This window comes from Phalacrocorax carbo, chromosome 4, assembly GCF_963921805.1.
Source record: "Phalacrocorax carbo chromosome 4, bPhaCar2.1, whole genome shotgun sequence".
Classification (NCBI taxonomy): Eukaryota; Metazoa; Chordata; class Aves; order Suliformes; family Phalacrocoracidae; genus Phalacrocorax; species Phalacrocorax carbo.
Window position 1 is genome coordinate 17,364,923 of NC_087516.1, and position 15,192 is coordinate 17,380,114.

General features: G+C 39.4%; 1 protein-coding gene across 3 annotated transcripts in view; it reads right to left on the bottom strand.

Moving 5' to 3' along the window:
- Positions 1–11,163: 11,163 nt before the first annotated feature.
- Positions 11,164–15,192, bottom strand: part of TAPT1 (transmembrane anterior posterior transformation 1) — a 51,441-nt gene continuing 47,412 nt past the window's right edge. For all 3 annotated transcript variants that reach the window (XM_064449179.1, XM_064449180.1, XM_064449181.1), the window contains exon 14: positions 11,164–13,307. In XM_064449179.1, the coding sequence (XP_064305249.1) occupies positions 13,078–13,307 (230 nt within the window). In that variant the 3' untranslated portion in view covers positions 11,164–13,077. The remainder of the gene's footprint in view (positions 13,308–15,192) is intronic.

Genomic DNA, 15,192 nt, shown 5'->3' on the forward strand with positions numbered 1-15,192 from the left:
TTTCTGAGTTGGACATCAAACAGCAACTGGACAGAGCAGCACATAAACCTGGAAGATTTACCTGTGGAGCCCTTCACAGATATCAGACTCCAGCTCAGTCTCTCAGCTGTTGAAAATCTGTGGGGATTATATGAACTGCTTCTTGCCTGCATGTGTACAAGTGTCTTCCCTGATCACTAGAGCTACCAAGAATATTACTACAAGGTCTGGGAAACAGGCAGAGACAAATCCAGCAGGATGGGTCCAAAGCAACCCCCCCTGGCAGAACTCCAGCAGCTCCACTCAAACACTGCAACAGCCGGTGCAGTGCCAACTGAGTCTCCTTGCAGGTTTCCAACATATGGTGGCCATAAAAAGGCACAAACAACTTGCATGAATTGTGCAAGAGAGAAATACGCAGTAAAAAATTGGGAAGATCAAAAAGGGAGAGATTATCAGTATCAACACCAGATGTTCTGGAAAAAGTGGTCCTAAGTGACTGGAAATGAAAAATTCTTGACCACGTTTGTGCACTAATTCACAGTTGCATTATCTCTGCCTCTTCACTATTGCCAGTGAAACAGGGTCTTCTTTGGAAAGGCAGCTGCTGTCGGTATGCTCAGGCACCACAATTTTCTCTGCTGATCATTGCTTTCTGCCATGGCTGATTCTCATGTAAACCCACAGTGGGAACCACTGGGCTAAAATAAGACACCACTAGGTTAAATGAGATTATTCAGGCGTTAGAAGGGTCTTGTAACAGGAAACAAACACACCTAGTTGAGGGGCTGGATGTTAAAAGGATGGTGTGCTGGCTAAACCACAACAGACAGTCACAGTTTAGGAAAGAAAGTGTGTGTGAAGCCCTGCAGCAAGCCTCAGCAGTCTAATTTAAACTCATTTCTTTCCATCAGTTACCAGGATTTACTCCATTTAAACCATACCCAACAAGGGAAAAGGACTGCTCTAGTAAAGCTGATGTGTTTTCAGAAGTGGTATCTGTTTAAAGAAGGAGCCCTCTATGAAACTTATTAAGAGCAAGGCTAGGCCACAAAGCTCACTTGGGTGTCGCTTAAGTAGGTGTAGGTATGAGCACAAAGGAAGGAAAAACAGCTTGGAGGAAGCCAGTGGGGACTGCCATAGGTATAGCTGCAAAAGCACACGTAGTAGGACCCTAAAAGAAAATCTGTGAAGACAGGGCTCTGGGCCAGGGTGCTAGCTGCAAGGCTGATGAGATGTTAGAAAGGAAACATTGTTCTGTTTGATCTTTCTCAGGCTCTGCTAGACACTGCCAGAGTCTTTGTCAACAAGCAGGGTTGCCTTAAAGATGCATCCATGTTCAGTTTCCTCCTGCAGTTAAAACAGTTTGAAAGACCTTCTGATCTTCCACTGTCTTGGTTCAGTTGTGCATCAACCCAGAGTGAAACCTGTGAAGATGTTAAGTAATTCCCACATGAATGTGCACAATGACTGTTGCTGCTCTAGGGCTTGTCATTGCTTTATCATGAACAAGGCAGTGAAGATGAGCATTTACTGTGCTTTCAGACTGTCTTAAGAAAGCCTCCTAATAGAGCCCTCTGAAATTAATGGAACACTTAGTGTGGTTGCATTGAGAAACATTTGAGAAACAGCATTTGTTTCAAGCAATGTCACTAAACCTTTGGTCAGCTCTATATGCTGGAACTATACAGGCGTATTATGTTTGGATTTTGAAACAGAAGACTTTGATTTATATTTTTCTTGAAAACAAAACTTACTCAGAGACTTTGTTGAAGAGAACTGGCCTATCAGAATTCCAGCCTAAAGCTGAGTTAGTTTCAACTTAGTTTTCCATAGAGTAATGAACAGATGTAAAGTGCCTAGTTTTGCACAAGAGACATTTCTTTGTTGTTTTGTTTTCATGCTCCCAGTCAACTTCTGTAGAGGAACACTTCTGGAAACAAATAGTACTCACTTAAGTCAAGTTTCCAGATCATCAGGTACTGTCTTTACCTGTCTACACATTGATGGCCATTCCCAACACATGTTTATAGCTCCCCTAACGCAATGTGACCTGAAATGTAGCATAATGGTTGGCCTTGACTCTGCACAGTTGTAGTTGTCAAATAACAAATACTCCTGCTAGCAAGGGAAGTGCATTCAGGGCACATCCTCCATGCATGTGAGCAGTTTCATTACATTTTTAAGAACAATTTCTAGGTCAGGACTGGGCAACAGACATACAGATTGATGTGTTTGGGAGGATGTTGCTCAAATGGAATGAAAATAGAGAAAAGCAGCTTTTCAGAACTTACCCAACCTGAATTTTACTGTTAGCTTTCTACTACAGCCAACCACACTTCTGCCAGATGAACCGAGGAGCTCCAGCAGAGCATTGCTGCCACAATCAGAACTTACCTGGTAGATAGGATTGATGTAGATTTTACCTCACCAAAGTGGTACAATGTGTTTTAGTCTGCCACACTGAGTTTGGTCCAATGGTACATCAGATCAGGAGCAGACCTGCCTTCTCACTTCAGGCTGTACCTTTTGAGAACATGTAGAAATCATGAGGTTCCAAAAAGAGCAAGACATATTCTTCAATGAAAAAGACTTAGAGTTAAGAATTCCTGGCTATACACTGAAGAAGGAAAGAGAAAGTGTTCCCTGCATTATCAGATTATGATTATAACTAGCTATAGAAAGCTGTAAACTTAGCAGCTTGTGACAGCTTTTCAAAGTAAACTCTCCTGCAAGCCAAGTGTCAGCTAACCCTGCTCATAAGAGTCTGTTCTAATTGCTGCCTTGAAGTGAAGCTGCACACGCAGCTGAGGCAAAACTCACTAGCATGGTCATGACAGAGATAGGAATTAAGAGCTGCTCAGTTCTTACTATGATTGCTCTTAATAAGCCAGTATAATTATATGGTAACATGATGTGAAACTTCTTCTGTGGGTTCTCTGCAATAGAGGAGCATTTCACCCCGGGCAAAAGCATTTAGTTAAGGTAGCAAGGCTCGTTTTTGCACTGCAGTCCTGCCAGTCTCACAATACTTGCACTTGCTGTATTTCCTAGGGCTGGAACTCCTGGGGTCTTCTGACCGTATGACAATTTACAATTTATGTATTTATTTTAGAGAAAAAAACCTCCAGCTCTTAGGGTTGCAGACAAAAAGCTTCTCCAAAAGTAACAATAATAATAAAGATGCCCTGTAGGTCCAAGAGAAGAAAGTGGTATCCAAGCCTTTTTGTTTTTAAATCTCATGGTGCTTCAGAGAGGGCTGAACCTGCTCCGAAATTTATCCATGGAGAATGGATAATCCTGAGGCCTAGGCTTGAAATGCCCTTGTGCATTCCTGTGATGAAGCCCAACACAATGACAGTAAAACAACTTCCTCCGCTTCAGGGAAGTGCTGTTCTTCAGGATGGACCAGTGCTATAGGTCTTTCTGGCTTCATTCCTTACTATGAGACAGATTTTGAGTCAGCGAGCTAGATTCCCTGTACTTCATTTAATGAATTTCTTAAGCAGAAATAGTGTTTTATGTCCTACTGTGGAAGAATGTGCTGCTGTGCATCTTAATTGAGATTTATTGTTTGTGAGATTATTGGCTGAAACGTGAAAGCATGCTATTATATTTGCACAGGGATTTATTGCACATTTCAAAAAGCAGGAAGGCTTGTGGCTTAAGTGAAAGCTATTGTAGAATTTTGGGGTATATGTTTTAATATGTATATCACTTTCAAGCAGACATAAGCTTTTAAGTAGTGCCAGTTGTTTGCTAGCGGGGTTGCCTAGGGGGAACTACAGTATATTTCCTAATTAATTACTTCAGATTAAAGGTATCTTTAAATGTACTGCATTGAAGGGCAAGCTATATCAGTGTTTTCAACTTACAACCTAGGAATTACTAATAGGATTTTTTTAAATTAGGAATAGTCAGCTAGAACCCAGGAGCTGCCCCACATAATTTTGAAGATCAATGTAAATTACAAGGCCCTGAAAATTGCTGTCATTTGCCTTATAAAGACAGCGTGGGTTGCATTTTGTGGGGTTTGGGGCTTTTTGTTTTTCTTTTTTTTTTTTTTTAACAAGTATTTGACTTTAGGTTTTTTCATTAGATGCTATAGATAAGAGTGGGGTCTTTACACTAAATTAGCACTATATAAAATACATTCATTGCACAGAAAACGTGTCAGGGTGAAGTATGTCTCTCTGATTCTTTGTGGTCTGCTGGTATTCCACTGAGAGTTCAGGCACAGAGACTTAACTTCTTGCCTGAAGTATTTTATTTCAACTCTCATAAAAAAATATAACATCCAAATATTTGACACCTCACTGGAAGCATAAATGTAAAGATTGCTAAAATGCAAAGGAAATCAGGCAAAGCTTGCACCTTTCATCTCTCCTTCACAGCGCTCCATCTAGGATTTAATGTCAAGATAGTGACATTGTAAGTGGAGCCCATATTGCATCTTAATTGCCTGCTTCAGGTCTTGGAAAAAAGTGACTTTTGATTATCTGTAATCAAGGCATCAGGGTCCAAAAGCAAAACCATTAATTCATATTTATGGCTATTATACCTTAATAAAGAGAAGCAACAATCTCAACAGAATATGCAAGAGATTGGTTTTCTAGAAGTATTCAGGCATCTAAATAAAATTCATTAGCATCTAAATCCTTTTGAAGTCTAGCCCAGACTTCGTGCAGTTGGCCATGCTGCTACATGGGAAATGTCCCAAGTTTATGCTGACAGAGACAACTTAATTAAATATTTGCTTTATCAACTATAAGGTACATTAATAGGAGCATAACATGGAAACTGCCTCCACTCTTGGGGATGACACTTCAAAGATGCAGACAAATTATGGAGAATCTAGAGGAAAGAACACTGAGCTACTTTAGTCTAGAAAAAAAGACGATCAAGATCACAGAATCACAGAATCACAGGTGGGAAGGGACCTCAGGGATCACCTAGTCCAACCTTTTGATAACAGTCTTCCACTAAAAACATTGTTGTGAAGAATGTGATTCATTGCTCGCTCTATCTGCTAGGGTAAGGAAAAAGGAAATGAACATATTGCAGGCTTCCTCTGTTTCTACTCTTAACAGGTAGCCACCAGATTAAAGATGGTTTAATTTCCTGCCCACAAGTAAGGATTTGCTCTTTGTTGCAGAAAATGACAAATGCCTTGCCTAAAACCCAAGTTTCAGAGTCACCACTGCAAGGGAAAAGCACCAGGGACTAGTGACTTTCAGCTGGGTGTGATAGAAGGGCTCCCACCCAGGAGATAGAAGGGCTGGAGCTCCTGTACTTTTAGGATAACATATAAATGCTTCCTGTGCCTTCCGTGAGGCACTGGCTGGACCTCAGATGTTCTTACCCCCATCTCCCTCAGTGTTTGCCAGGCTGCTACATTCCCACACACAAACCCACCCCATTTTACACAGGGCAAGTGGAACAAAGCCTGCCTGCCTTCTTCCTGTGCCAGCCAAATCACACCATCATCATCATCACCACCACAGCACCATCCCTCACCCCTCCGCTGGGTGCTCAGCTGTCAGCTTTGAGATGCAAGAGAAGTCTTTCTAAACAGTTCTCTCTGGATACAACTGTACTGTCTACTTATTACAACAGGAGGCCAAGTAGGAAACTTCTGTACAGTGATACAAAGGTGCATTATTTATGGTTACAAAGGCGGCTTTGACAAAGGCCTCCATTTTCTGCTCTGTTCTCTATGTGCAATCTACATCCAGGAGAGCCTGTCAGAGCTCGCATCAGGCCATAGACTCACCCTGGCACCCATCAGCAGAGGAAACCATACCTGGCCAAATTCCTGAGCAGTGTAACAAAGGAGAGGAAATACCTGCTCTTATAAAGTGCTCAAAGCCAGCCCCCCACCTCTCAGCTCAGTGAGTCAAGGATTACACCCATCCATGAACAAGGGGGTTTGTTTTCATCTCACTCATTTGGATCTTGCCCTACATGGGCTTCTCATCTGGTATCTCAGAAAATGCTGCTCAAAGGAAGACCTTCCCCAGGTCCTGAGCACGTACCTTTACAGAGGCAACTACACGCTTTGAAGACCTGAAATCCAGCACTCAGTAACTAGCATTACAGCCGAATTTCATTCAGGGACAGTTCAGTTGATTTGAAGGTGCTAGGCTGACAGTCAAAGTGACAAGATGGCACAGCTTAGGAGCATGGAATGACAATGAAAAAAGACTTTACCCTACTTTGTCCCTACTGCATAAAGATACTCAAATGCAACTCTGGAAACATGCACCCAAATGCATGTTGTTCCTACCGTTACACTTCGTGTATGTTCTACATTTGCCGAGGCTATTCTCAAACATTTTTTTTTCCCCCCACTGGTTTCAGTTGTTTATCATCTCCCTCCCTTCTTCCTTTTTTTTTTTTTTTTTTTTAAATAAAATCCTATATATATTCTTTGTAGATCATTAGCAACCATATAAATGACACAGGCTTTAGACACCCAGTCTGCTGAGCATTACCTCACAGTGGGCAGAAGGAGAAAATCCCTGATTATTTTTTTCAGTGGAAAACATTATCCTGAACAATTTCTCTTCAAAGACACTAGGAAAGACTTTCAAATGCTCTATAACATGCTAAACAGAATTAACAGGTTTCATGTGGCTTTTATGCCACAGCTTCTTTTGATTAGGGAGCTCTGATTTATAGCTGTTGCAGGATTGTGTTTGAAGGTTACCGGGTATCTTCACAGTCGTATTATCCAGTAGTGAAATCATAACGCTGATAATTTGATACCCATCTCACTTTGCACCACAGGCTGCCGACAGCTACTTGGAATAATATTATGGCAAACCCAAAGCCAGCAATTACCTTTAGAGGAAAAAAAGGTAATTATACTATAAAAATAAGACAACCAACATTTTTTAATAGTCCAAGAGCCCTTCTCTTCCCAAGTTAAATTCAAGTGAGAATATTTTCCTCTACAGACAAGGTTTTTTCGGCCTTCTGTTTTAGAAAAAAAAAAAAAAAAGCTGCAGATTATGGCCTGGATGAACACTAGAGTAACCGATGAAAATTTGACATACCCAAAATGACAGCAAGGAGAACAGATTTAAGATCTAGCTTATTTGCTCAGTGTTTAAACTGTAAGGAGAATTGACAGGTAAACTCTGAAGACCTGCAAACTGAGTATACTGTGTCTTGGTCTCTTACTTGCAGTGTTCTTCCTGCTCTCACGGACTGCTCAAACCAGAGGTAAACCAGAGATTATCTTGCTCCTTACTGTGGTTATGTGAAACAATATAGCTTGTATTTTTGCTTCTTAAGGTTTGCAGTTTGGTTAGCACACCTACTGCCCTCAGGCCCCTTGGGACAAAAATCCACATTACTGAAAATTGGGACTACTGGAATTTCTAATGTTTTAGAAACTATGCTTCTCAAATCAATTAAATAAATAGCAAAAAATGACGTGTATTCAGATCAAAAGCTGACAGTTTGCCACTTTGAATGTAAGATGTACACAGGAGGTAAATTAATTCCACAAAATGACTCTGATGCCATTAGCAGAACATCTACTGTAAAGAATCACTTATTAAATATACACTGGGGCTTTGGTCCTTGCTTTTAAGAAATGAGGGTCTAGCACAAAAACTACCTAGAAAATTTACCCCTGCCTGCATGGAGGCAAAAGAGCATGTGGTCACTAAATGGCAGAACAAGCACCATAAAACATTACACCTCAGATGGAGCAGAATTCACTCTCCTCCAATGTCAAAGTAATTTTAAATGACCAAAGACAACTCAGATTTTTACATCAGCCTAATAGGTGGGTTCTCTGCCACTGTACGAAAGACATTGTCTCAAATCAGTAGCTAGTGCCAAGCCTCGATGCAAGATTCATTTTCATTGCTGCTACACCTTTTGCAGGAGTCCAAAGGGCACAAAGCGTTAACTGACCTGAAAACAAGGTCCCATAGCCTCAAGGCTGGATACATACACATGTGATACTTCAAGAACTGTTTCCCAAAGAGACTAGTTTAGCACAGCTCCTGCTGCCTCGGCTATAGAAAGAAGGTGGCTGATGGCTATATTGCTGCCTTCAACAAGAATGTCAAGTTCAAATCAAATCAACAGGAATATTTTGGACTGACAGTCCTGTCACCAGGATTGTACTTGCTAGCATCAACTCAAATACCTTCCTGTTTTCATTTAGTGTATCGAGCCTAACGATGTGCTGTCCAACGCTGGATTTTAAGTTTCACTGCCACACTTCTCAGTAAATCAGAGGCACCACTTCCCAAGACTCGGCAATTCCACATCTCTGAATTATCTACTTTAAACTGTTGGCATCAAACAAGTAATTCCTAAGATACCTTGATACTTATTTTCAACAGGAACTGCAGATATAAGCATCTGTCCGGACTGGGCATCACAGGAACATACTATTCTTGATATTCAAAGTAGTCAACATACATAGAAACTTATTAATGCTTTTGTCCAACAAACCAAGCATGGATGGGAAGAAACAGCACCAACGTAAAACGTGAGACTTCCTTGAACAGCGAAAATTGCTCTATTAAGAATATACTTACCTTGCAACGTTGCTCTCACACCACCAATCTAATATTAATAGGTAATATATGTTATAAAATTTCTAAAAATGTGAAAGTAGTAAATGCAATGTAATGTATAATACTTGCAATGTGTTTGCCTGTTCAACACAGGATTTATTTAGCAAAGTTTACAACATAACTGCACCAAAGTCTCCCTAAAAAAATTAGAACCCAAGGTAGTGCTGCTGTGACTCACATCTGTGTACTCAGAGACAACTACGCGCTCTCTGCCGGATTCTCAGCTCTCTGTACAGTTCGGCTGCGAGACAGAACTGCCTCCAATTAGAAGCGAAACCTTGGCACTGCTTGACAGCATTACTTTCCTACAAAGTATAACAAATGGAAGAAATGACAGTCTACACAGCCTAAAACAGTAGCTGTGATGTACCGGTGGGCAGCATGCTTACAGCAGGGACACGTTTTAAAAACTGAGTTTATTCCATCACAAACATGATAATGTTTTGGTCAAAATTGAGAAATATTTTAAAAATCTAATAATCTTATAATTTGGACTTTTCTGTTATTAGAGCTGCGAGCTTACTAGTGTTCTTTGGTGTTCATGATGCTACTTACAACTCCTCTGTTGGCAGTGTTTTTTCTAAATCAGAGTAAAACAGATACTGAAGTCCCTAAAGTCTAGCTATGCTCTGGCTTAGTGGGCCTGCCGATGAAAGACACTATCCTCCTAGAGAAAAAGACGTACAGAAATGATGTGTTTGGTGTTTTTGACAGCCTTCATAGTCTAAGCATCTCATATCACTATATACAGAGGAACTTCCTTGAGATAAACAGTGTCTTATTGCACCACTTTCACAGTGCTTGTTACAGCCCCCTTCGCCACCTGCTTAGTACTCACACAAAACTATGCACTTCCCTGGAGTCAGCAAAATTAATGTATCCCAAATTTCTAAGAAAGAGCAATTACTCCGAAGAAGGTTTAAGAGCAAACTTTGTTCAGCGATTGTGAAGAGCATTTCTAAAGATGTGATTACCCAAGGCTGACACAGTTGGTACAACTCCTAGCTTACTCACCATGGAGTAACCCGGTTTGTGAGACAAAACGTTGCACCACTTCAGGAGTTTCAGAGTTTGATTACATTCGGGCGATAATTAAGTTGCATTCATCCTTGCTTACCACCACCAAAGGGATTCAGAATTGCAGCCCAGCAAACAGCTGCGCTGGCGTAGCAGCCACAACTGGGCAAATACTGGCTTTCACAAGTGACCTTAAGAACTATGCTGACTTACTGACTTCTGAACGAGGATTTAGAATGCAGAAAATTTTGCACTACAAAAAGAAACCTAAACAAGACAAAGTTGAAAAGTTTCAAACCCACTCTAAATTAAGAGGCAAGTAAATTAACAGTGTACTTGTGATTGTAAAACTACTTCGCTTGAGGGGAAATTCTGCTTGGCAGATAAACATCTGAAAGGCTTTGAAATATTAAATCATCCTATGGAAAATGTGGTTGTTCTTTAATGCTCCTACAATGAATAATACTATGAATATACAGTGCACTCAGTGTGTGCTTCTGGAATTAACTTGTCAACTGTGACTCCAGTTGAAGTATCACTGCTTGCATCAGAACTCTAGATTTTGTTCTTGGAGGGATTTATTAATTGAAGAACTCTATTTACTGCTTAACCACTGATGCTTTTATTTCACTGTTAAGAGGGCAGCTTTTCAAGAAAACCTGAAGAATTAAAGAACTGTATTGATAGATGAGAAATTTGGTCTTGCTGGGGTTTTGTTTTGTGGTTTCTTCCCCCCCAACTCCAGCCACCTCTGGAGTTCTGAGAGGCCCACCCAGGGCCAGAGAAGAAGCTGTGACCTTTCATTAAAGATGCACCCTAGATATTCAAGGAATCCCTATTAATCACACACAAGAACATGAGAACAATTAGAGAGCTTGGAGCAAGAGAAAACAATGGCATTTCAGGCTCAGTTGGGCCCCTTCCAGACTTTCAGCATGTCTTGTGGGAAGCGTTGCGTTTGCAGTGCCTCAAGTCTACCTTTGAATTACTTTGGCCTGTAAGTTAACTTGACAAAGTTACGCCTACACAACAGAGACGTATCAGCCCTACCCCAAAACCCAGCTGTACTGCTTCAGATCTAGTTATCACAATTCAAATGGAAAAACAAAGCAACAAAGGCTCCCAGCCTCAAGACGAGGATCTGGGCCAGGGCTTGGCTAACTGCTCCTAAGTCCGTTACCCTCTCGCTGTCATTTGCTCAGGAAAGGATTGGCCTGGGCTTACACCGCTTTGGCTTTGCTGTGTATGTGTAACTAGTCCAATTGTAGTAACTGACTACATAAATTACCACTCCCTTAAGACATGGTATTTTTTCATTTACATGGGTTTTGCCTTTAAAAAACCAACAACAGTAGGCTGGCATCAATACCTTCTTCCTATAAGGGGCAACATCCAACTGCTACAGAAATAAATCAGAAGTAAAGCCATCGATAACCCAGTTCTTGTACACATACATGTCCCACATTTGCAGGAACCTTACTTCATGGAAACTGGAATTTAATCCAATAAATACATTGCAAGTTCGCTCACGCTGGATACTAAGAAAGAAATGTGGACACTGTACTTTTTCCTTTTTTAAACAAATATTACAAAATTTAATTTTATTGAGTTTCACACAAGATGCACTTATAAAATTGATACAGAATGTCATTCAACAGAAAAAAATGAAAGCAATTCCAAGCTTCCTTTAGCAGCTGCTAAATAATTAAAAAATAAGATACAGCAAATTGACAGATAATCTGAATTCCAATGTGTGAACATCTCCAATTAGTATAAAATACATCAAAAATGAAAGAACTTCAGATTTTTCTCCAGCACAAGTCCTCTTCTTTTTACTCTCATCCCTGAACAGTAACCATAGGTTTTGGCCATTACTTCAGCTACTCTTGATAGGAGAGGAGAGGCTGAAAGACTGCAGCAAGAAGTTCCCACCAAAGCAGACGACACTAAGCTGTATGGCAAAGCTATCTCATCACCAAGTCTGCTCAGATCCATGACGACTCTGTCCAACTGTCTCCATTTTCTATATTACTGTAGTCCTGCAAGTTTCAGGGATTAGCACATACATTAAACTTTCACAAGTTCATAAACCAAGTAAACTTTGGCTTTCCCACTTTGACAAGTTATGAAATTAGCAAAGAGCAAATTTCATCTTCATTTGTTCGGCACTGAAGTACTTTCCCCTTGGAAAGTGAAACTGGTGCTTACTTAAATATCTAAAAGGCATTTGAAGTTAATGCTTTGAACAATAATGTATGAAGAATTTATCATTGACTAAAGGGTCTCTTCTGATACAAGTCTCCAGCCTAAGTTTTGAGCTCAAATTTATTCTGTTCTTGGTCTGAGGATTCCAAGCCATCTGTCATCAATCTCCCACAACTGCATCTCACACTAGAAATTAAGATGGATTGTAATGCTTAAATGCTTTTCATAGATCTAGTCCATCTAAATTAAGTTTGGTTAAAACCAATCAACTAAAATGGATAATTCTAATTTGATTCTCAGTATGAGCTTTTATAGGCATGTTCTCAGGCAAGTTAGCACACAGATGTCATTCTTATCAGAGTTCAACCCAAAATGCAGTGTGGTATTCTTTTCTGCTGCATTAATGCCACACATACACTTTCAACAGAACAGCTGCTTGCTGCAATTAACACTGCCTCTCCTCAACACATATAAGTGCTCCCTTATTATTTTTTCCTACAGCAACAAAAAATCCTCAGCTTTTAAAACTAGTTTTATAAATAATTTGCCTTGCAGGACACACAGCTTAACACAAAAAATAACTATGCTTCGTATTTGCCCAGTTAAGCAGAACCTTCATTACTGTGATCTTTCCTTGGTGTTTAGTATTTAGATAAAATAGTATGCAGTAAGTCATTCATTCAAAGGCAAAATTTTATTCTGATTATAAGATTTTCAAGATACATCTTGAAAAGATTTTTGTTGACAAGAATAACTATCTTGACTTACTCTTTTATGTACCAATGCTTTATGTGTTTGTTGATATATGCACAAGTTTTGAATTCTGCTTGCAGATGTTTAATAAAACAGGCAACTGGAAAGGCAGGCTTCCGGTCAAGTTGTCATACATTTCCAGGAATAGCCTTACACTGGAGGAACCTTCATGAAACGTAGTATCTTCTGGAAGCGTGGTTTCACAATGCAGAACAGAATTATGCTTTTTTCCAGTCTATTTTCCAGAAAAGTGATACTGCAGCTCTGCCACCAGGCTAGAGACTCATGATCCACCACTTTTTTCCAAGAGGCAAGTTAAAGAACACTTACTTGACCTGACCAGATACCAAGCCAAGTTACTTGTAGAAAGAAATTAATATTTTTTTGCCATTAATAATTTAAGTTTTTAAATAAATATTTATGTGCCTTTTCTGGCAGCTGTCCATTCTGGTAGCATCTGCTGTCCCAACAGCTCAGTATCCTTAGCACATTGATTTAAATGTAAAAAAAAAAAGATATCTTAGTCAATTCTGTTTCCACAAATAGTAAACCTGTCTATCTCCAACAAGTCCTTCTTTGAAGACCTGTGTTTTAATTCTGAACTGTCTTGGCTTATATCTTTTTCTTCTCCATCAGGAGTTGTCAGAAATTGATCAGAATTGCTTGTTACAAGTAAAGACGGTGTATTGTCCTTGTGATGCACAGGTTGATGAGTAACTGATGTAGATCCATTTTCATCTGTGGAAATTCCTGTTGGAACATAAGAACATTACAAACGTAATAATGAATTTAACACAGACATACCAATGCATCTGTAACATATCTATATTCATACAAAGTTGTCCTGAAAAAGCGTGCTGCATCAAATCAGGAGAAGCAACAGGAGAATGCTTTGTGGAAGCCACTACCTCTTCTGAGTTTTACCACAAATGATCTCCTTTTCTAATTTGGTGAAAGGATAGAAAATGAATTCTACAGAAGTTCAGATAAGGAGCAAGAGCATAAGCAGATGTTAGGACACACACTGCATTCTTCTTGTTTACATACTCAATTTTGTTGGCTTGGCAAAAAGATTTTTGACAGTCATTGTATGAATCACAAACATTTTCTACTGAAATGAAGAAAAGGAACCCCTGTAGAGGGAACTATATGTACATATGTAGAGGATTAGGCACAATAAACCTGGCTTCTCTAGGGATAGCTAATAAATGACTCATGCACTGCTACACACTAATAGCACTGGCTCCTAAAGCAGTTCAATTAAAGATGTCTATTTATATTCCTGCCTCTTACTCAGTAGAATTGAACACTGGCTCCATTAACCTAAGATATCTGTAAGTAATATACATGTATTGTTTCCACATTGTTAAAGAATTAAAATGCATAAGCAAATGACAAGAAAATAATTTTTTTTCTTATTTACTGTCTTCTTATGAAGATTGAGTTTTGTTTCTAAAGGAATCTGAAAAAATCTGACTGATGTGGACAGTACTGCAGACCAGCCCAGTGGAACATTATTTGTCAGAATGGCAGCACTATCCCAATTCCTACAAAAACTTTTCTGTATTCCATCTCTCCAAGGTATACCCCCTACCACTCAAAGGTACTTGGGTTACTCTGGTTACTCTCTCTAGTCTTATGCAAGTCAAAGGTACTAAACTTGCATCAAGAAAGGAGACAAGTAATGCTAATTGTAGAACTTCGTTAAAATGTTATTTTCTAACCCAGCAGCTTCCAGAGAAAGCTGGTCAGCCTATAAGTGATAAGCAGTAAACAGAACTTCAAGAGCAAGTATAAAATTTTATCCTTCAAAATTTTAAACTGTTTCTGTGGACGAGGTGGAAACCCTTAATCAACTGACTTACATTATAAACTGATAGAAAGTAGACCAGATTAATTCCCTCACCCTCATCCTAGTAAGAGATGGGTTGAGAGACTATTGAAAAAAAGCTGGAAAGTGGGGCACAGGGATCAATCAATATTGCAGCACCCAGCAGTAATAATGCAGACACGCAGGAGCTGGTGAAGGTAAAGTCATTCTTTCACATAGTTGAGGTTTCTAGTAAATAGAGAGCTGTTAGAAGGTATAAAAAAACCCTGAAAAACTGTTAAAATTTGAGCTTTTTCATCACCAATTGAAGCTTAGAACATTATAAATAAAATCAGCAAAAGCTTTTCGATTGCTACTTTTAAAACCAAAATCTTTTCATTTGAGGAAATAAGCATCTCTGTCATCATCAGAAGCATCTCTGTCATCATCAGCAGACTGACCTGGTAAAATTGCTGCTGCTTCAGCTAAAAATAGTCTTCAGGATTTACTTACCATGACTAAGTTTAAGGGTCAGTCTAAGTAAGTATAGCTTATTAAGTCTTATATCCAAGTGTAGTACTAGAATCTTTTATTAAACCCTTATCATTACAACAGCTGTATAATGAAATGCAAAAGGCATTGAGAACAATTCACATAACATTATTCCACGATGAAACTAAAGAAACTCTATGAAATTAAGCTATTTAAAAATAAACGTCTGTACCAAGTTTCTGCATGATGTGATTTGACACAGGTAAGATATAGAGATTTATGACTGAAACACTGACAGATTCTTAACTCGTACTATTGCTGGCGAGACACTGT